The 17,008-nt window shown below is 40.6% G+C and overlaps 1 protein-coding gene across 5 annotated transcripts in view; it reads right to left on the bottom strand.

The window, feature by feature from the left end:
- CERS6 (ceramide synthase 6) overlaps positions 1-17,008 on the bottom strand; it is a 120,058-nt gene that overhangs the window by 91,865 nt on the left and 11,185 nt on the right. For 2 of the 5 annotated variants that reach the window (XM_061343203.1, XM_061343194.1), the window contains exon 2: positions 16,409-16,523. The exons of the other annotated variants lie outside the window; for them this stretch is intronic. In XM_061343203.1, coding sequence (XP_061199187.1) covers positions 16,409-16,431 — 23 coding nt within the window. In that variant the 5' untranslated portion in view covers positions 16,432-16,523. The remainder of the gene's footprint in view (positions 1-16,408; positions 16,524-17,008) is intronic. 5 annotated transcript variants of the gene reach the window in all.

The following is a 17,008-nucleotide window of genomic DNA, read 5'->3' on the forward strand; positions in this document are numbered from 1 at the left end:
TACCTCCCACCAAATTATACAAACTAAGCACTATACTGTGGAACCCATATGTTTCTAAAACTAAAAGCTAAGCAGCTTGCAAGAATATTCAGCTTTCTGGATTAGTGACCTTTCTCTTTCTTTGGCTCAAACTGTTAGACAGCATTTACACTCACTAGAGGTGAAAAAAGATTGTTGGAAAAAAAAGGAAAATCAATGCTTTGGGGTTTGGGGGAGGTTATATGATTTTTTGTTGCTGGCTATTTTTTTGAGTGTGTGGTTTTGGGTTTTCTTCGTTGTTGCTGGGTTTTGTTTTGTTTTGTTTTCCCCCAAGGTTTTGGAAGCTTCTTATTAATGTTTTGACCTGAGAAACCTTCCCAACAAGCAAACATGGTTTTGACCTCATCATTCTACAAAGTTTCATTAAAAGACTTTGAAAAAACACAAAACCTACCAACCAAAAAACAACCCAAAACCCAGCCCACACATCGATCACCAATGCCCTCTTACTTCCTAAACACAAAGCTGGGAAACTATTTGAAATCCTCCCTAGCAAATGGTATTGCGCATCCCTCATAATAAAAATCAAAGTACATGTCAAAGTGGCAGTAGAAAATGCATCTACTACAATACTTAGACCTCAGGGAACGTGTCTGGCAGCAGCCTGCAGTGCTGCTGAGGGCTGGTGGCACTAATGGTGTAGAATGAGAAACGGTTCACCTAAGGCAAGGGAATGTAACCCAATACTTTACTGAGTGCAGGTATCTGCTGAGATCTAGCATGGGCAGAGTCCCAGAGATTAGTGGTGGCAGAAGCAGATGCATCACTACCCGTGGGCTCTGTTGGGCTTGCTCCATCAGCCAGGAACCCCTCTGGAATACCAGTCCCTAGTACTCAAGTACTGCCACACACCCTGTAATGCTCCAATGCCACTCCCATGCATTTTTCTACCTTTCAACATGAAACATGCTTTCATTTAATACATTAAAGATGGATATAAAAAGCAGGCTAAAGAACAGCATCACAGCTGTAACACTTCATGCAATGGGAATACTGACATGTACACATAAAAACTGTATAAAACTGTTCCATCTCTACTTGCAAGAGCATGCTTCACCTTCAAAAAAGGTTTTAGTAATTTTTCAGCTGGGAAACAAAGTGCCCTACAAATTCAGCATATTGTAGTAGCAAAAAAGCATTCAGCATCAATGTCATATAAGTGAAAAAAGATTTTATACAGATCAGTTTGGAGACTATTTGGTCACAGTAATCTGCTTGAGGGCAATAAGGGACTCAAGGGCTTCCATCCAAGAGTACTTTCATGTAATAGAAAGTTTCACTTAACAGTTTGTGAAGGTAGGTGTGATCAAAAAAAAGATTTAGTAGCTGTATTTCAGCTTGCAGTTTTATCACTTAGTGCAGTGCTAACACACACCATTTTAAGTAAATAAAACAAATTATCCTCATCACTCAACAGCAGTATTATTAAATGCTTTGTCCTATAGAGTTACTCTTAAGGAACTTGACTGATATGACTGACTCACACCATTCAGTTACTGTAAAACTTTTTTTTTTTTTTGCAGCTGGATTTCTCCAAAATTTATACTGTCCTGCTTTTCTGGTTTTTATTTTGACTGAAGATACGTAAGTTACACCTCCCCATTGCACAAGGTCAAAAATTCTCCCTTTTTTCCTGAGATTTTGCTTCAATCACAAACCCCACAACCAGTAACATTAGTTTGGCTTGGGCTATCTTTGCACACCCAGCAGCCCCTATCACAGGCTGCCAGGCAGACTCCACAGATCACAGCCCCAGTACCAGCCCCTGTTCACATATTCTGCTAAACACTGCTGTCTCACTGCAAACTTATTTAATCCTTTCACTCACTAGTGGAAAGATAAGGAAGGAGTTTATCTCAAGCTGCAGGTTAGTTCATATCAGGACTGACTGGAGCACAGGGTGTTCAGCCACCAATACGGTAATACTCCAGTGCAGAATCTACCAGCAGCACTCCAGCTGTTTCTCCACTTAGTAAGTTACTATAAAAATGGGGCACAAACAAAGCCAGCAGCTTGCAAACAGCAGCAGCCATGTTTTCCAAACATGGAAGCTATTTATTTATTTATTTATTTATTCATTAAATATATGCATGCATAAAGTTTGAAGTATTTCAGTTTCTCCTGAAACTGTGAGACCAACAAGCTGAAGTGGGAGGAATTGCATGCTCTCTCCAGAATAGCAACAAGAACTGCACAAATGTAGATAAACGTCACAAATAAATATTCTTGCAGCCAGCTGTCTAATGCTTGCTTTCTTTGTAATGTCTAAAAATAACTTAGTCACTCTGTAACTTTCCAAGTGCAGATGAGACAGATGGAGAAGGGAATGGAAAGGGATATGCACTGTAGTTCCCCCACATCTCACACACAGTGTCTCCTAGCTGTCCTCCACCAGCATCACCAAAGCTGTAGATGGCTTTATGGATGATACAGTGCTGAAGATCACAGTATCACAGTATCACAGTAGGTTAGAGATTGGAAGGGACCTCAAAAGATCATCTAGTCCAATCCCCCTGCCAGAGCAGGAACACCTAGATAAGGTTACACAGGAACGTGTCCAGGCGGGTCTTGAATGTCTCCAAAGAAGGAGATTCCACAACCTCCCTGGGCAGCCTGTTCCAGTGTTCCGTCACCCTCACTGAGAAGAAGCTTCTTCTCAGGTTTAAGTGGAACCTCTTGTGCTCCAATTTGTACCCATTACCCCTTGTCCTTTCATTGTTTGCCACTGAGAAGAGCCTGGCTCCATCCTCGTGACACTCCCCCTTTATATATTTATATACACTAATAAGGTCACCCCTCAATCTCCTCTTCTCCAAACTATAGAGACCCAGCTCCCTCAGTCTTTCCTCATAAGGGAGATGCTCCACTCCCTTAATCATCTTAGTTGCCCTGCGCTGGACTCTCTCCAGCAGGTCCCTGTCCTTTTTAAACTGAGGGGCCCAAAACTGGACACAATATTCCAGATGAGGTCTCACCAGGGCAGAGTAGAGGGGAAGGAGGACCTCTCTCGACCTACTAACCACCCCCCTTCTAATACAACCCAGGATGCCATTGGCCTTCTTGGCCACAAGGGCACAGTGTCGGCTCATGGTCACCCTGTCGTCCACCAGGACCCCCAGGTCCCTCTCCCCTACACTGCTCTCTAACAGGTCGTTCCCCAGCCTATACTGGAACCTGGGGTTGTTCCTGCCCAGATGCAGGACTCTACACTTTCCCTTGTTATATTTCATCAAGTTATTCCCCGCCCAGCTCTCCAGCCTGTCCAGGTCCCTCTGGATGGCAGCACAGCCTTCTGGCGTGTCGGCCACCCCTCCCAGCTTAGTGTCATCAGCAAACTTGCTGATAGTACACTCAATTCCCTCATCTAAATCGTTGATGAACATATTAAATAATACTGGTCCCAGATATCGCACTCGCATTTTTTGCACACAATAAAATTACGATACACAAGTCAGGGTCAGAGGTAAAATTCAGGTCTCTCAAATTCTAGCCCACTGCTAAAGATCTGTGGAGATAAAAATATTCTCCCAACTTTGAAAAAGCTGAAGCTTAGGGACTTTCTAGCCCAAAAAAGGCATCTCTGCATGTAGCACTCCCCAAGGAGCTGCCCCTAAGTAACTTGTTGAGCCCATACAAACTTTCAGTGCTCTGTGGCAGAGCTCCCCAGTGCAAATTCAGTGTGTGAAGACAATCATCTCCATTCTGAACTTGTTACTCAAAAATTTAATTTCTCATCCTTTACTTCTTGCACGGGGTAAAGATATGCAGTTATTCCCAAATCATCCTTTCCATGCCACTCCTTACCCTACAGGTTTGGGTCCTACTCCCCTCTGCTGCCTCCTAAAATACAGAGCTGATATATCGCTGTATTTCAGCAAGTCTGGGACAACCAAAGCAAAGAGCCAGCCACAAAACATCTTCATATGAAAAGACACATGGCCCAAAATGGGACTAAATGCTAGGCAGAGAAAAAGGAAGGAAGAAATCATAGATAGAAGAGGCAAGATTGACAATTCAATTTTTAAATTACAGTAGGTCACCCTAATAACAATGACTCTGTTCTAGCTCACCAGGCTCTGCAGCATTACTTTATCTTTTACTTTGGTCACATTTTCAATATGTGAACAAAAAAGAAAAAAAAATAAAAATAAAAGAATTTTTAAAAAGTGGTGAGCCTGTATCTAGAGTAAAGCTGCAGCCAAGACACACCATTCACTGGCTTCTTGGCAGAGACAGACACTTAATGCAGCTCCAAGATGCAACAAGAAGCTGCAGTTACCTGCTACTTGGACATGACCCAAAAGTTTCTAAGTGACTCAGAGTAACTGTCTAAAGAAGTAAAAGCTTCAGCAATTATTCTCATAAATAACAACTGTGCTCACTAGAAAGCCAGTGCTACTCCTCCACATTCCTCTGTGGTAGCTCTTAGCCTGGCCATCGATAGCTCGTCTCATCAATATTTCCTTGTGTTCTAATTTATTTTCCTTACTCTGATGTATTTGCTACCGGGAGGCAAAATAATGAAGGATGCAGTTAAAAATCCTAGTATTCACTATAACAGCAATGAGTCCACCTGATGTTATTAGAAAAGTCACAGAAAGAACTGGGCAGTTCAGGAATGACTACCTAGAAAATAGTGTCTGAAACGATGAGAAATTATATTGTTCACCTAGAACAGGAACTCATTAACTTACATCAGGTTAGCATGAGTTTTTTGAAAGCCAGCAAAATAGAAGGTGCTTTTCATGCAGTGGGGAAAAAAAAAAAGCAAACCAAAAACCACACAAAAAACCTCCTCAAAATGTTTCAGTGCTTGTCTGGCTCAAGGATCCCACTTTGCTGACTTCCTCCACGGGTTCTGCAGCCAGTCCCTAAGCAAGGGCAGAAGCTGCATGACCAGCAATGCTCAAAATCCTGCCTTTCTGCTACAAGTGTGCATCTACATTTGAGCAAATGACCCAGCACAATTTACAAGCATACTCTATTACTGAACACTGTCATCACACTACCTGGAGAGGCACAGAGTTCATGTCTTGAAAGAAGAGCGCACACACCACAAAGTGTTTAAATATTTGTAAGCTTCCTCTTTGTCCTCGAGAGTTTGGTTCCTGAACTGTGGGTGGGCTGTCATGCATACAAAATCATAGATTCAAAATCATAGGTCAGGGTTGGAAAGAACCTTAATATTAGAGAGGATTTAAGCATGTGCCTAACTTACTGACAAAGCAGCACCTCTTGTGCAAATCCTGTTTCTCCCTACATCAAGAGGTAGGACCTGTTTCAGGAACTTTCCCCTCACGCTGAATCTTTATTCTGGTGAAAACTGTTCCCTTTGAATAGAGAATAGGTCATGGATACCTCACAGGAGGACAGTTGTATTTCTGTAAGCGACTGAAAGGAGGGTCAATTTGACTTGGAAGTTAAGCTTTTATTCAAAGAGCTAGGTCACAAAATCATCAAACCTTTTAAGATGACTTCAAGATGAAGCAATTTTCATCCTGGCTGGCAGATGTAAGTCATAAAAGATGATCATAATGGTAGTTATTCACTCTATTTTTAATATGTGTGCGAGCCCATGCATAAATGCACACAGAAACACACACATATATAGAAGGCAAATGTAATGACATATATTTATATATCTGTGTATATTTAATTATGCACATTGTATATGTGTGTGTATACGCAATCAAACTTCAGCATGTTGTCAGACTACTCAAATAAAAGAACAGAGTCTTATTTCTTCCCAGATGCTTTGCCCAAACTTGGAAAAATGCCCTGTTCCTGACTGGTACAAGAATTTCGTTCCTCAGTTTTTTTCTAATTAGCTTCCAATACAAAAAGGTAAGAGATACATGTAGATATTCAGGAAACCTATTTCTGAAGAAGCATGCAGACAAACTACAAAATAAATTGTTTAGCCTATTTTATCCTTAAATTAAGATTACTTAATAATATAAGGACTGTTCAAAATTTGCAGCTGGAGTTTACAGCTGGGTCCAACTAAGATGGGACATAGCTTATCAAAAACCAGCTCAGACAGACCCTTTCTGAGAGGTAGTTTCTACCTGCATTTTATCAGTTACCACCACCCAGACTGATCAAAACATTCAACAAAGAAAAAAAAGCAACTAGTTCTCAGTAGCTCCTAAGCTCTCCTGTACACAGTTTACCTTCATCTTTCTATTTCAAATTAATTCTGAATTTTCTTAATGCTTCTCTGTTTGATTGTCACCTCAGTGGGGCACTTTTTCAGAAAGGCAGAGAGGCAATCTGGAAAGCAGCTGTGGCTCTGCATCCACATGCACAGAGCACGCTGCCCTCCGGATGAGATTACCAACCCCCTATGCACCCCACTGTCTATTGGGGAGCTGGGGAAACTAGTGCCTATTGGAGCGCAAGATACACTGCAGTGTTTGAAATGCAGAACCTTTGTCTTCTGCCTTCCATACTGAGGCTTTCCCAAAGCAAACCTCACCATCACAGGCAAACAATGAGTCTTGCACACAAAATACTCATAACACAGCTGACAGGCATGTCATTGTACTCCTAATACGCAATAAACAATTAGTGATCAGACAAAGCAGTGCAAGAACAAATCCTATTAACAAATAATGGGATTTGCTAATGGATCAACCAAACACCACTTTGGAAACAACTCCATGGGCTGCTGCAGCCAGAAACAGCAGCCAGGGAAAGGAGCCGTGCAGCACAATGTGCTGATGGGCTGCACACAGGGCTACCAGCCAGCCACGGGAGCTCACCACATGAAAATAATGCTGGCGCACCAGTTTTGGCAGCAACTGAAAATGCTGTAGTATGTATCAAACCAAAGAAATCTCATATCTTGGGTATCTGTGAATCAGTTATGCCTTGGATCTATGAGCAAGTGTATTTTGCACATCAAATTATGTAAGAAACAGTTACAATCCTATTTTCTTTTAGCTCATTACAAGACTCTCAGTAACTTGCACACTCCAAATAATCACATATAGCACACTTGTCTGAAGTGTGATTCCCTTCTAGGATTGGTATATAACTGCCTACCTCCATCAGCAGAGGTTTTAAAATAAACAAACAAATAAATTTGGGCAGGTGGGTATTAAAGGGGGGCTGACACTAATGTTTTTTCCCCAGTGGTTGATATTAGATGCCCTAAGTAGGTAAATGCTGAAAAGGTAACACAAGACGGCTCTTTCTCTATAGGAGTTGGAAAAAAAACAAGGGGACAAATTCTCAGGACTGAAAACTAGTCAGAACACTTATCCACCTCCAGCAGGTCACAAAATACTTGGAATATAATAGTTACTTCAAGCTTTTAAAGTAGCAAGTATTTGTTACTCTTCATTATTTCTGTTTAGGGATGCTATATGCCTTCTCATCTCCTTGGGATCATCAGTATTGTCTTGCTTATTTACTTGTTTTTAAACACACCACAACATGTGCTGTTTGGGATAAAAGCTGCTTCTGCACACGACAACCACCACCATATTACAGAGGAACACGACCTTGCTTTGATTTGGTTTAGTATCTTCTATTAGAACATAAAACTAGAAACTAATAACCAAAATTGGGAACCAACATGAGCTATTATAATGCATTCTGGAAGATCTTTACACAACTGTAGACCATGAGTTTTACTTTTTTTAAATGGGAAGAAATATGGTTTCTAAGATTGGTCATCAAGTAATTCCTATTAAGAAGTATAACTAAAAAGTCGAAAGGAAAAACATTCTGCCTTTAAAATAAGCTATGACCAAGCAATGTAGGGTGTGGCTTGAGCAAAGATGCAAATTAACCTAGCCCAACCATCAAAACCCACCCAGCAAAACTGAGACACAAACACACTACCTTGTTGGGCATCACCTCTGCCATAGGTCTTCAGGGCATGTCCCAATTGCTCCAGGTACTGCAGTAAACTGAGCATTCTGTTGCGCAGAGAATTACAAGACAGCTCAGTGGAAAAAGCACAAAAGCTGTTTAGCATGGTAACTAGTATGGTGGTCCGAAAACTCAACGGAGGCAACAGCCAGTCTCTCACCCAGCTGGGTTAGAGATTAGCCATGTGTAATATTGCTGCACTTGAAACTGTGGAGTGCTGTATACTTGGCAAGAGGCGGCAGAAAGAAGGAGATGGAATAGGGTACAAAAACACCTAGGCAGGACCTGTTTTGAAGACTTACCCATACAGCCTGTTTGCCCAGGCAAACAGAAGCATTTGTAGCCCACCATATGCACTTGGCCAGTGTGCTAAGACTCTTGCACTTCCCTGTTGCATACACTCAAAAACAGTCAGCATGCATGTCAGTTAAGTATCGACACAGTGCTTGAGCTGCAGCAAGGCCTTACAAGCAGTGAGAACACTTGATAATTACCAACTTTACGCAGAATTACAGATCAAACTGCCTTCTCTTGATAACAAATTAGACATGACATTTATATCCAGGATACATGACAAAGTATCACAGGCCAAGACTGTAGCTCACTTACAGTGGGACTGGAAATGTCAGGCCAGCAGATACAGTGCCTCAGAAGTATACTTGCAGCTCCTGCAAGCAGGCACCTCCTTTCAGCTCCTGGGCTGACAGTCACTTTCTTGACATACATGTCAGTCATCTTCCTCCACAGAAACGTTACTGACACAACTTGGCTCCAGATGAGCATGACCACTGCCTCCACACTTATAGCCGGGAACACAGGAAAAAACAAGTCTCCAGAATGCCCAGAACTATGGTATATCACAGATTTTACTTTAGAAGAGGAAAGAGTGATGAATTTACTCCACTGCCAAAATCAGGTTCTACCTACAGGAATATCTTTTCAGCTTCAGAGAAAAAACAGAAGGATGGAAGAAGGAGGACTGGGGCTGATGTTACACCAAAGTTACAGCATGCAGCACCATGCAGAAATAATCTTTTTCCAGGCCTAAAGCAAGTGAATACTGTGCACTGACACACAGAGGCCAGCTAAAGAGAGGGACAACCTTCAAGGAGTTCCCACAAAACCTACAGAACCTTTCCTGGTCCAATCACCACCTTTGCTTTGCTCTTTCCCTATGACTGCAGCACCCTCCTTGCCAACTGAGAGCTGGAAACTCATGTCTTCAAGAGGCTCTCCAGCTGACAACAATCAAAACTGGAGCCACAGCCAGTGCCATAAAAGGGCGGAGATCCGACAAACTGTAAGAAACCACAAAGTTACATAAAGCTGTGCTTGATGTAGCCACTGCCCACAGCACAATGAAGAGAGCCTCAGTCCAGGGAGAGTATGGAGCCAAGGTATAATCAGTAAGGATGGGCTTACAGTCTCCTGATGCAGTTTCTGCTAAATCTCAGAGCTGCTTCAGAAACAGAAGTCAGTTCCCTGTCTTTCAGTTGGATGTAATTTTCTTGTAACAGATGCAAGTGGTTCAAGAACAAAACCAGTTACTATGGAACACAGAACAGGTAAAAACCTCCATCAACAACAGAGCATTCTGCATTACACATATAGACACTGAATATCCCCCTTCAGATGTCTGCTGCAACGCTTATCCAAAGCATCTGGAGGGTCAAAGCACTGGTCATGAATCCACATGCTGTTACAGTGTTTAGTACTAATCCCTGGTCCTTCTCAGCTAAATAAGGGAATAAAAATAAACAAACAAGCAAACCAAGCAAAGGCCAGGACCACTTGATAAAAATAGAAATAAGAAGGCACAACTATTAGCTTAGAGATGTTGTCAGAAACTTTAAAAAAAATAAAATAGAGACTTCCAGCCTTGCTTAGCTTTATGTGCAAAGCAGCATCACAAAGCTATGGCCAAAGTGAAGAGTGATTATATTTCACATACTTCATAATACTGCAGGCAGAACAAAAACCCCAGCATGTAATGTCACACAGCTACCAAATATACAAAAAGGAGACCGATGGAGGGGCAGAGCAGAAAGCAGAAAAGCAAACAGCAACCCAGCAGAAGTAGGTGCCCTCCCTCAATTCCTCACCACACATGCACATTCCCATACCACTATACAATGATACCAAAATTTTATGTTTTAACCCACCGAATTTGAACATACAAAACAAATGCAGCTGTTCATGCAGGAAACAAAATGAATAAATAAATAAATAAATAAAAGCTCTTCTAAAGAGACAGATTTATAGCTGTATCTCTCTCCAGGGCCATGCAGATTGAAAAAACTAGGTCAAATCTTTTGCTATTCTTACTGCTATTTCTCCCTGGCCCTCCTCCCCTTTAGCTTTCAGTAGTTATTGAAGAAATCAATTAATGAGAATGCAACAGACCTGTCATACAGGTCTCAAATTACTTCTGCCTTCTACGTATCGGGGGGGTCGTCTGTGCAACTATAGATGCAAGGGGGGGGGAAATGAAATCATTAGTCTTTCCAGTTCACAAATCCTAATCCTAGAGCATATGTACGCCATGCTACTGGGGTCCATTATCAGCCAAACGACGATGCACGTTTCAAAAAAATTAAAGGGGAGGTAGCAGGGCAAGAAGCAGATAAAGACAGGCTAGAAAGAGGCAAAAATAGAGGAACTACTGTGCTTTCATTTTTGCTGCATTTGCAGCAAATCCATGATAGCATCTGCTGCTTTTAATGACATCTTGCTAGTGTATTTTCTACATCTTTGTGGTGAACAGTTTTAGAAACCTCATAAATACCTCCATTTTGACACTAGATTTCCAACAAGTAACTGCAATACCAGTTTTCATCTCTACTCATCACCATGTATGTGTTCTAAGCAACTCCGTTTTAAGAAAAAGGACTCACATACTGCAATTTACATTCACAGTCACAAAGGCATTGGCTTTTTTTTTTAAATCTTTCATAAAATGTAGGGACCAAGTCAGTCCAATTCAGCTTACTAATTTTTATTCATTTCTCTCCCACTGCACAGACAGAAGACATTCAGTTTCATCACTAAAAATAAAAAAAAATAAAAAATAAAAAAGGCAAGTCTGTATCAGCTGAATTCGGAAACAAATCACTTTTGAACTCCATTTCCACCATGGGCAATATGCTGCCCGACAAGTTACTGCAAGAAGCCGAAGAAAGCAACTTCCTGACTTACTGCAGTGATGGCCAATCTAACTGGTTTGACAAGACACAGTATATACCACAACCTTCATATGGTTGAATGCCACAGGATGTTATGCTGACAGCTGAAGGCTGCGGGAATGCTGGCATGCCCCAGACTGGATGGGGGGAACCTGTCCAGATTTTTAATGGCAAGCACCTCCTCTAACCATGTGATGACAGTGGTCTCAGACAGTATTCTAGCTGCAGCTTCCCTTGGAGGGAGGACTTGGTGTACCCTGTTTCCAAGCAGCCAAGGGACTTCAGTAGTGGAAATGGAGTGCTGGGGCCAGGGGGTGAGGACACTGCTGCTAGGCTGGAGCACCCTCATTCATTTGTTTTGATGGAAAATAAAAACCACTGTGGAATATTGGATTGGATATAAGGAGGAAATTTTCCTGTTAGGGTAGTGAGGCACTGGAATAGGTTGCCCAAGGAGGTTGTGAATGCTTCATCCCTGGCAGTGTCCAAGGCTAGGTTGAATGAGGCCTTGGGTAATATGGTTTAGAGCAAGGTGTCCCTGCCCATGGCAGGGGGGTTTGAACTTGATGATCTTAAGGTCCTTTCCAACCCTAACTGTTCTATGATTCTATGATTCTATGAATGTGACATTCACAGATTTGGCTGGCAAAAGATACAACCAGTCTTCAGCCATTTCAGTCTGAATTAATGGCAGTTGTCATAATTTCTCTTTCTGCACAGGTGTTCAGCACTATTATGGTACTAAAGCCTTTTTCTCTCACCAGTAAACCCAGCACTATCATAGACCACCCAGAAAAGCTATTTGGAGCACAGAATATAGCTGAGCAGCAGACTACACAGAATGCATCCTAAATTCAAGAACATGCACCAGGAGCCTTTGTATTTGATGTTTCTTATACTCTTCTCACCTTTGGCTAAAATCCTTTGAAGCCAAGACAATGCTAAACATAACTCATCTAAATCAACCCCATCTGGCTTTTGTTTCTGAGCTGGATCTTATCTGTAACAGTCATTGTTGACCTTTCAGACCTTAGCTCAGCAAGCCATAAAGAACTATTGCCCCAATACCTTAAATAAACAGCTATGGAAAACCTGAAGAAAAGTTTGGGGCATTTATTTTTGGTTGATTGGGTTTTATTTGCTTCATTTGGGGTTTTTTTTTTACAATGACAGATTTAAAGGGGGGAGACATCTTAGACCTGAACCCAGGAAAACAGTTGGAATCTGGACCAAATATGATGCAAAATGCAATCTAACAAGCTCAGCTTAATATCTCCTGGATCAGAAGGTATGTAAAGAAATGGCAGTGCTGAGATTACTGAGGTGGATCTGAAGAGCTAGACAAAGGAAGGTAGGGAAAACAAGCATTTGTGAGAAAACTGCCAAACTACTAAAAATGTTCTGGAGTTGCTACACTATCAGGTAGTAGCATCCAGCATACTTTGACTCACTCCAAGCTAAGAAAGTAAATCAGTTTTGAAGGCTGTACCTTAATGCTCAATATTTCTTCTTGAGCAGTGCTCATTCATGATGGTCTAATAAAGATCTTTTGTTTCTGTAAAAATTCAAAGCATTTTATATTAATCCTTTTAACACAGGTCAGATAGAATGACTGTATTTACCTAAATGGTACCTCTTTTATTTATCTTTCATTATTTAAATGAAAACTACCTCAGGATGAGAAACACAGTCTGACATTCAAAAGAGGGTTTTTCTCCCCCATCCTGTTCAATAGATAAATTCTACAATAATTTCAGCAGCTTCATTTGCAGAAGTATTATTTCTTGCTCTACAATAAGAACTGGCATTGTTCTCTAAAGATACCTGGCAGAACAGCATTGTCAATTATGTTTGCTTTTGATATGAAACAATGTTTATTTATACTTTTAACCTACCAGCTGAAATTACAGTGTACTCAGAAATTAAGATGGAAGTTACTTTGTCCTTCATTTATTTAAAAAGCTACTCAAGCCAATGTTTTATACAATTTAACAGCAGCTCTCAAGAACACGCAGTATTGAGTGAAGAAAGCAGAAATTTTTAATTGTATAAATTCTTTCTGTCAGATCTTTAAAGTATCTTATGACTGATATTCTAATTAGAAACTTAATGCCCATGTAAATTAGGCATTTCTCAATAAGGAAGTTTCTGGATTTCTTTCCTAAGCCTTAGCTATTGGGAAAACATACTACCAGTATTTGAGAGAACAGTTCTTGTCCTCTATTGGGTTCTTGCCATAAGGAACATCTGCTAATTCTATAAATTAATTGCTGAAAACATCTTGTGCTTCTAGACGATACACGCGATCATAGCTTTTCTGAGTTACTAGAGAATATTACCATTTTTCCTTCTCACGTAGGCACACATACACACACGCTTCCCCCCCTTACAGTACAGCATAAAGCAAAACCAATTATTTGGCATTATTTTTTGTCATAAAATAAACCTTTAGCACTAATGAAGTCATCAGAGCAGCACACTAAGTTGACCTAGATGATTTAAGCAGTACTTTTTGTACCATGACTGTTTAAGCATATGAAGGATGTCTCACCCAGCTAATTAAAAATACTTTCTATCTTGAAATGAAGAATTCTTCTATCAGTCTTGGTTTGTCAACAGCAGATTGGCAGGCAGTTGAAATAGGCTCTTTCCATTCAAAAGCTAGAGTCCACTTTTAGAGAACTCTTTGCATGTAACAGTATTTCCATACAAAATGCCCATCAGACTCAAATTTCACCTTTTTGCTCCGTCTTCAGGATGTCCCATTTTTCCTGACTATATTGACATCTCATGCCCACCTGCAATTCGTTCTAGGAGCTCTAAGTTCAGCAACCAGAAATCGGTTTTATTACCAATTTCTATTGTTTTAATACTATTTGTAACTTCTACAGATGGAAATCACCTACCCTAATAAAAGTCTTAACCAAATCTCCTGTATTTCCTTTCAGTGTTCCTGGTCTCACTGACCATCCAGGGCTCTGGAGAACAATGAGGATCCAATCTCTCACCAAGACCTGCTAGAAATGACAGTACCTATGTTTTCCAATCAAACATGAAAGATTGTTATTGACTTAATTTGGAGAGAGTACCAAGGGTGCTGTCTCTCCCAAACAGCAGATTTCTGGATGCCATCAGCAGAGATAGACAGCAGTCTGTGATCATTTGGGGTCACATTAGCCAGCTGGCATTTTTCTTTCTTATTTGTAATCTGTGTTCACTAAAGATGCTGCAAGAATGTGGGAATGGTGCCTGGGCACACTACACCCTTCCATGTGGGATGGGATTGCAATGACATAAACATTATGGTTTTCTACTGCTTACTTTAAAAAGAGTAGTGAAATCTTAATTCTTCCTCAGAATTTTCCGATCTGTGCCATGCACAGCTTGAGGCAGACTAACCACACATACATCAAGTCCCCTCCTTTCCTAGGAAGTGTTCTTATATACCTTTGAATTTAGAAGTGTTATCTGAAAGGAACAGTTGCAAACACACATTGGTTTTGGCAAGGACAAACAAATAGGCATGCCGGTTACACCACATTCCTCCCAGGGGCATGCACATACAACACGGTCTGTTTTCCCCCTCACACTCTATCTTTAGTCTCACCCCTCTCCCATGCTCCAGAAAACACCTGTGTGCTTCTTCCAACTCTACTTCTCTGCCTCATTCCCACCTCTGATCCTCACCCTCTCTATTAACAATTTTTTACCTAGCAAGTACAGGAAGAATCTGGGGAGTAATTACTTCCCTAAACTTTAAATTTCAAGTAAGCAATAGAAGTGTCAAGATACTAAAGAGCAGCAGATTGTCACACCACAAGCCATGTGGCTGCTGCACTGTATCTCCACAAAAATTATTTGCATTACTCACACACATGAGGGGGCTGACTTGTCGTGATCTGTCATCCGAGACACAAATATTTATTGATGGCACAGAAGTATTCCAACTTCTGGTTTTATTACTCATTATTTTAACACTGTTACTTAAGAGGCTTTGGAACACTAAATCACTCAGCCTGTTCTGCAGTAGGACTATTTTATTTATACTCAAAATAATCCAGCTGTAGGATCAAGGTCAAAACCTGTAACTATAGGCAGAGAGCTGAAGTACACTGCACTAGCATACTATTGTGATAAAGCTCAAAAGTAAATAAAGTCCTTCATTATAATTATAGCAGTGAGAGGACAATAACAGTAACTTCTTATACATTGTCCTAAATAGCACTCAGATTTCCAAAAGCATTACTAAAATATACATTTTAATACTTTCTGAAATTAGTACATTTTTAGCCTAACAAAGACAACATTTTCCTTTGCACTGCTGCTCACAGCAGCCCTCCCTCTTCTACTTACACAGATCTTCATGCCAAGCGTTACACTGTGCTTCCATAGAAAAACACCAGCATTTCCTTCTGCTACTTTTCACTTCACGATGCCTTATTACACATAGCCAGCTACACAGCCATCATATTATTACCCAGACCTTTCTTGACTTCATATGCATTAAGCCCCTTTACAGACCTGATCTCAAAACACCCTCTTGGAACAGGCAAGTATTATATTATCATCATTATTATTATATTATTATTATTGTTATTACTACTACTACTGCAATAAAATTTAGAGGTAAGGAATGAGGACCTTTTGGAACAGGCAAGCATTATTTAGCATTATCATTATTAAAAGTTGATGGCAACTGTCAGTCATTGGGGCCTTATTCTTACTTAAAAGGTGGGGAGGAAAATATACCAGAAAATTCAAGTGTGAAGATTAAATTTTCCATCTTCCTTCTTCCCCTCTATTGTAATATATCCCAGTCATATTTTTCAGTTATTCCACAACAGAAGCAACTGCATCTGTAAGACAGTGAACTGTCCAAGGGGAAGAGGAGTTTAGCAGTTCAGCAGAATGGCTCACCTTGCAGTTAAGTTCTGAAAACCTTTTGCTATTTGTGATGGTTCTCATTAAACAATGCAAAAATGCTTCAGAAGCAAGAAACACTGTTCTTACCCCAATACCATAAAAAAGGATCTCAAACCCTAAGACTACATAATAGAACACTCAAAGTCACCAGCAGGGAACATGAGCACACTAATTCAGTCCAGTGCTTTACTGTACCACCCAGAATTAGGATCTCCTGAGGCCAGGAGCCTTGCCCTTCCAGCTTCAACAGCAAAATCAACAACATACAACACCTTCCTATTGTGGTCAAGGTCTAAAATCAGACCCAGTTATTCAAGGGAAGCAGAGACCCTTTGGAAATTGCATGCAAAACACTGAATACGCAGGACTGAAATCAAGGTTACCTTCTCCTTGCTCTGTGAATCATTTTATGGACCACATTGCTGGCAACATCCTTGCTTTGATAGCCATCTCCTCATCTGTATACGGTTTCTGATTGTGCTGTACTTGTCTTGAGAGCTGGGAGAGGATGGCAGATTATTTAACAGATAATATCATTTTCTTAGTCAATGCACTTGGGTTATTTCTAAACCATTTTTCACACAGTATTTCCTGATATAGATACAGGAATTTGTAGAAAGAAAATATGTAAGAAGCTATGATTTTTTCCTAAGAAACATTTTGAGGGTTTTGTGATTAAGTTGACCAATGTCTTTTTTTCCACCATACTGAGAAAGATCCTTGATAAAATCAGCATCAGCTTGAAACCCCTCACCAACCCAAACCTGTCTTCCTGCACACCACTGCACATAGCAGGCCTTCCTCTATGCTTGATTTTACAATTAAATGCCATTTCAAAAACTAAGGTAGGAGAGATGGGGGCACAGCTGTAATGAAAGAGAGAGTTAAAAGTGTCATGAATCATGCTTTGCCTGGAAACAATGCATTTTTTCTGAAGCATTAATAGGCAGCTTCCATAGCAGACATGAAACAATCAGAACCCT

The sequence above is a fragment of the Neopsephotus bourkii genome, unplaced genomic scaffold (assembly GCF_033783945.1).
Source record: "Neopsephotus bourkii isolate Nb327-2 ecotype Australia unplaced genomic scaffold, CSIRO-AGI_Nbou_v1 NB_196, whole genome shotgun sequence".
In the NCBI taxonomy this organism is placed as follows: Eukaryota; Metazoa; Chordata; class Aves; order Psittaciformes; family Psittacidae; genus Neopsephotus; species Neopsephotus bourkii.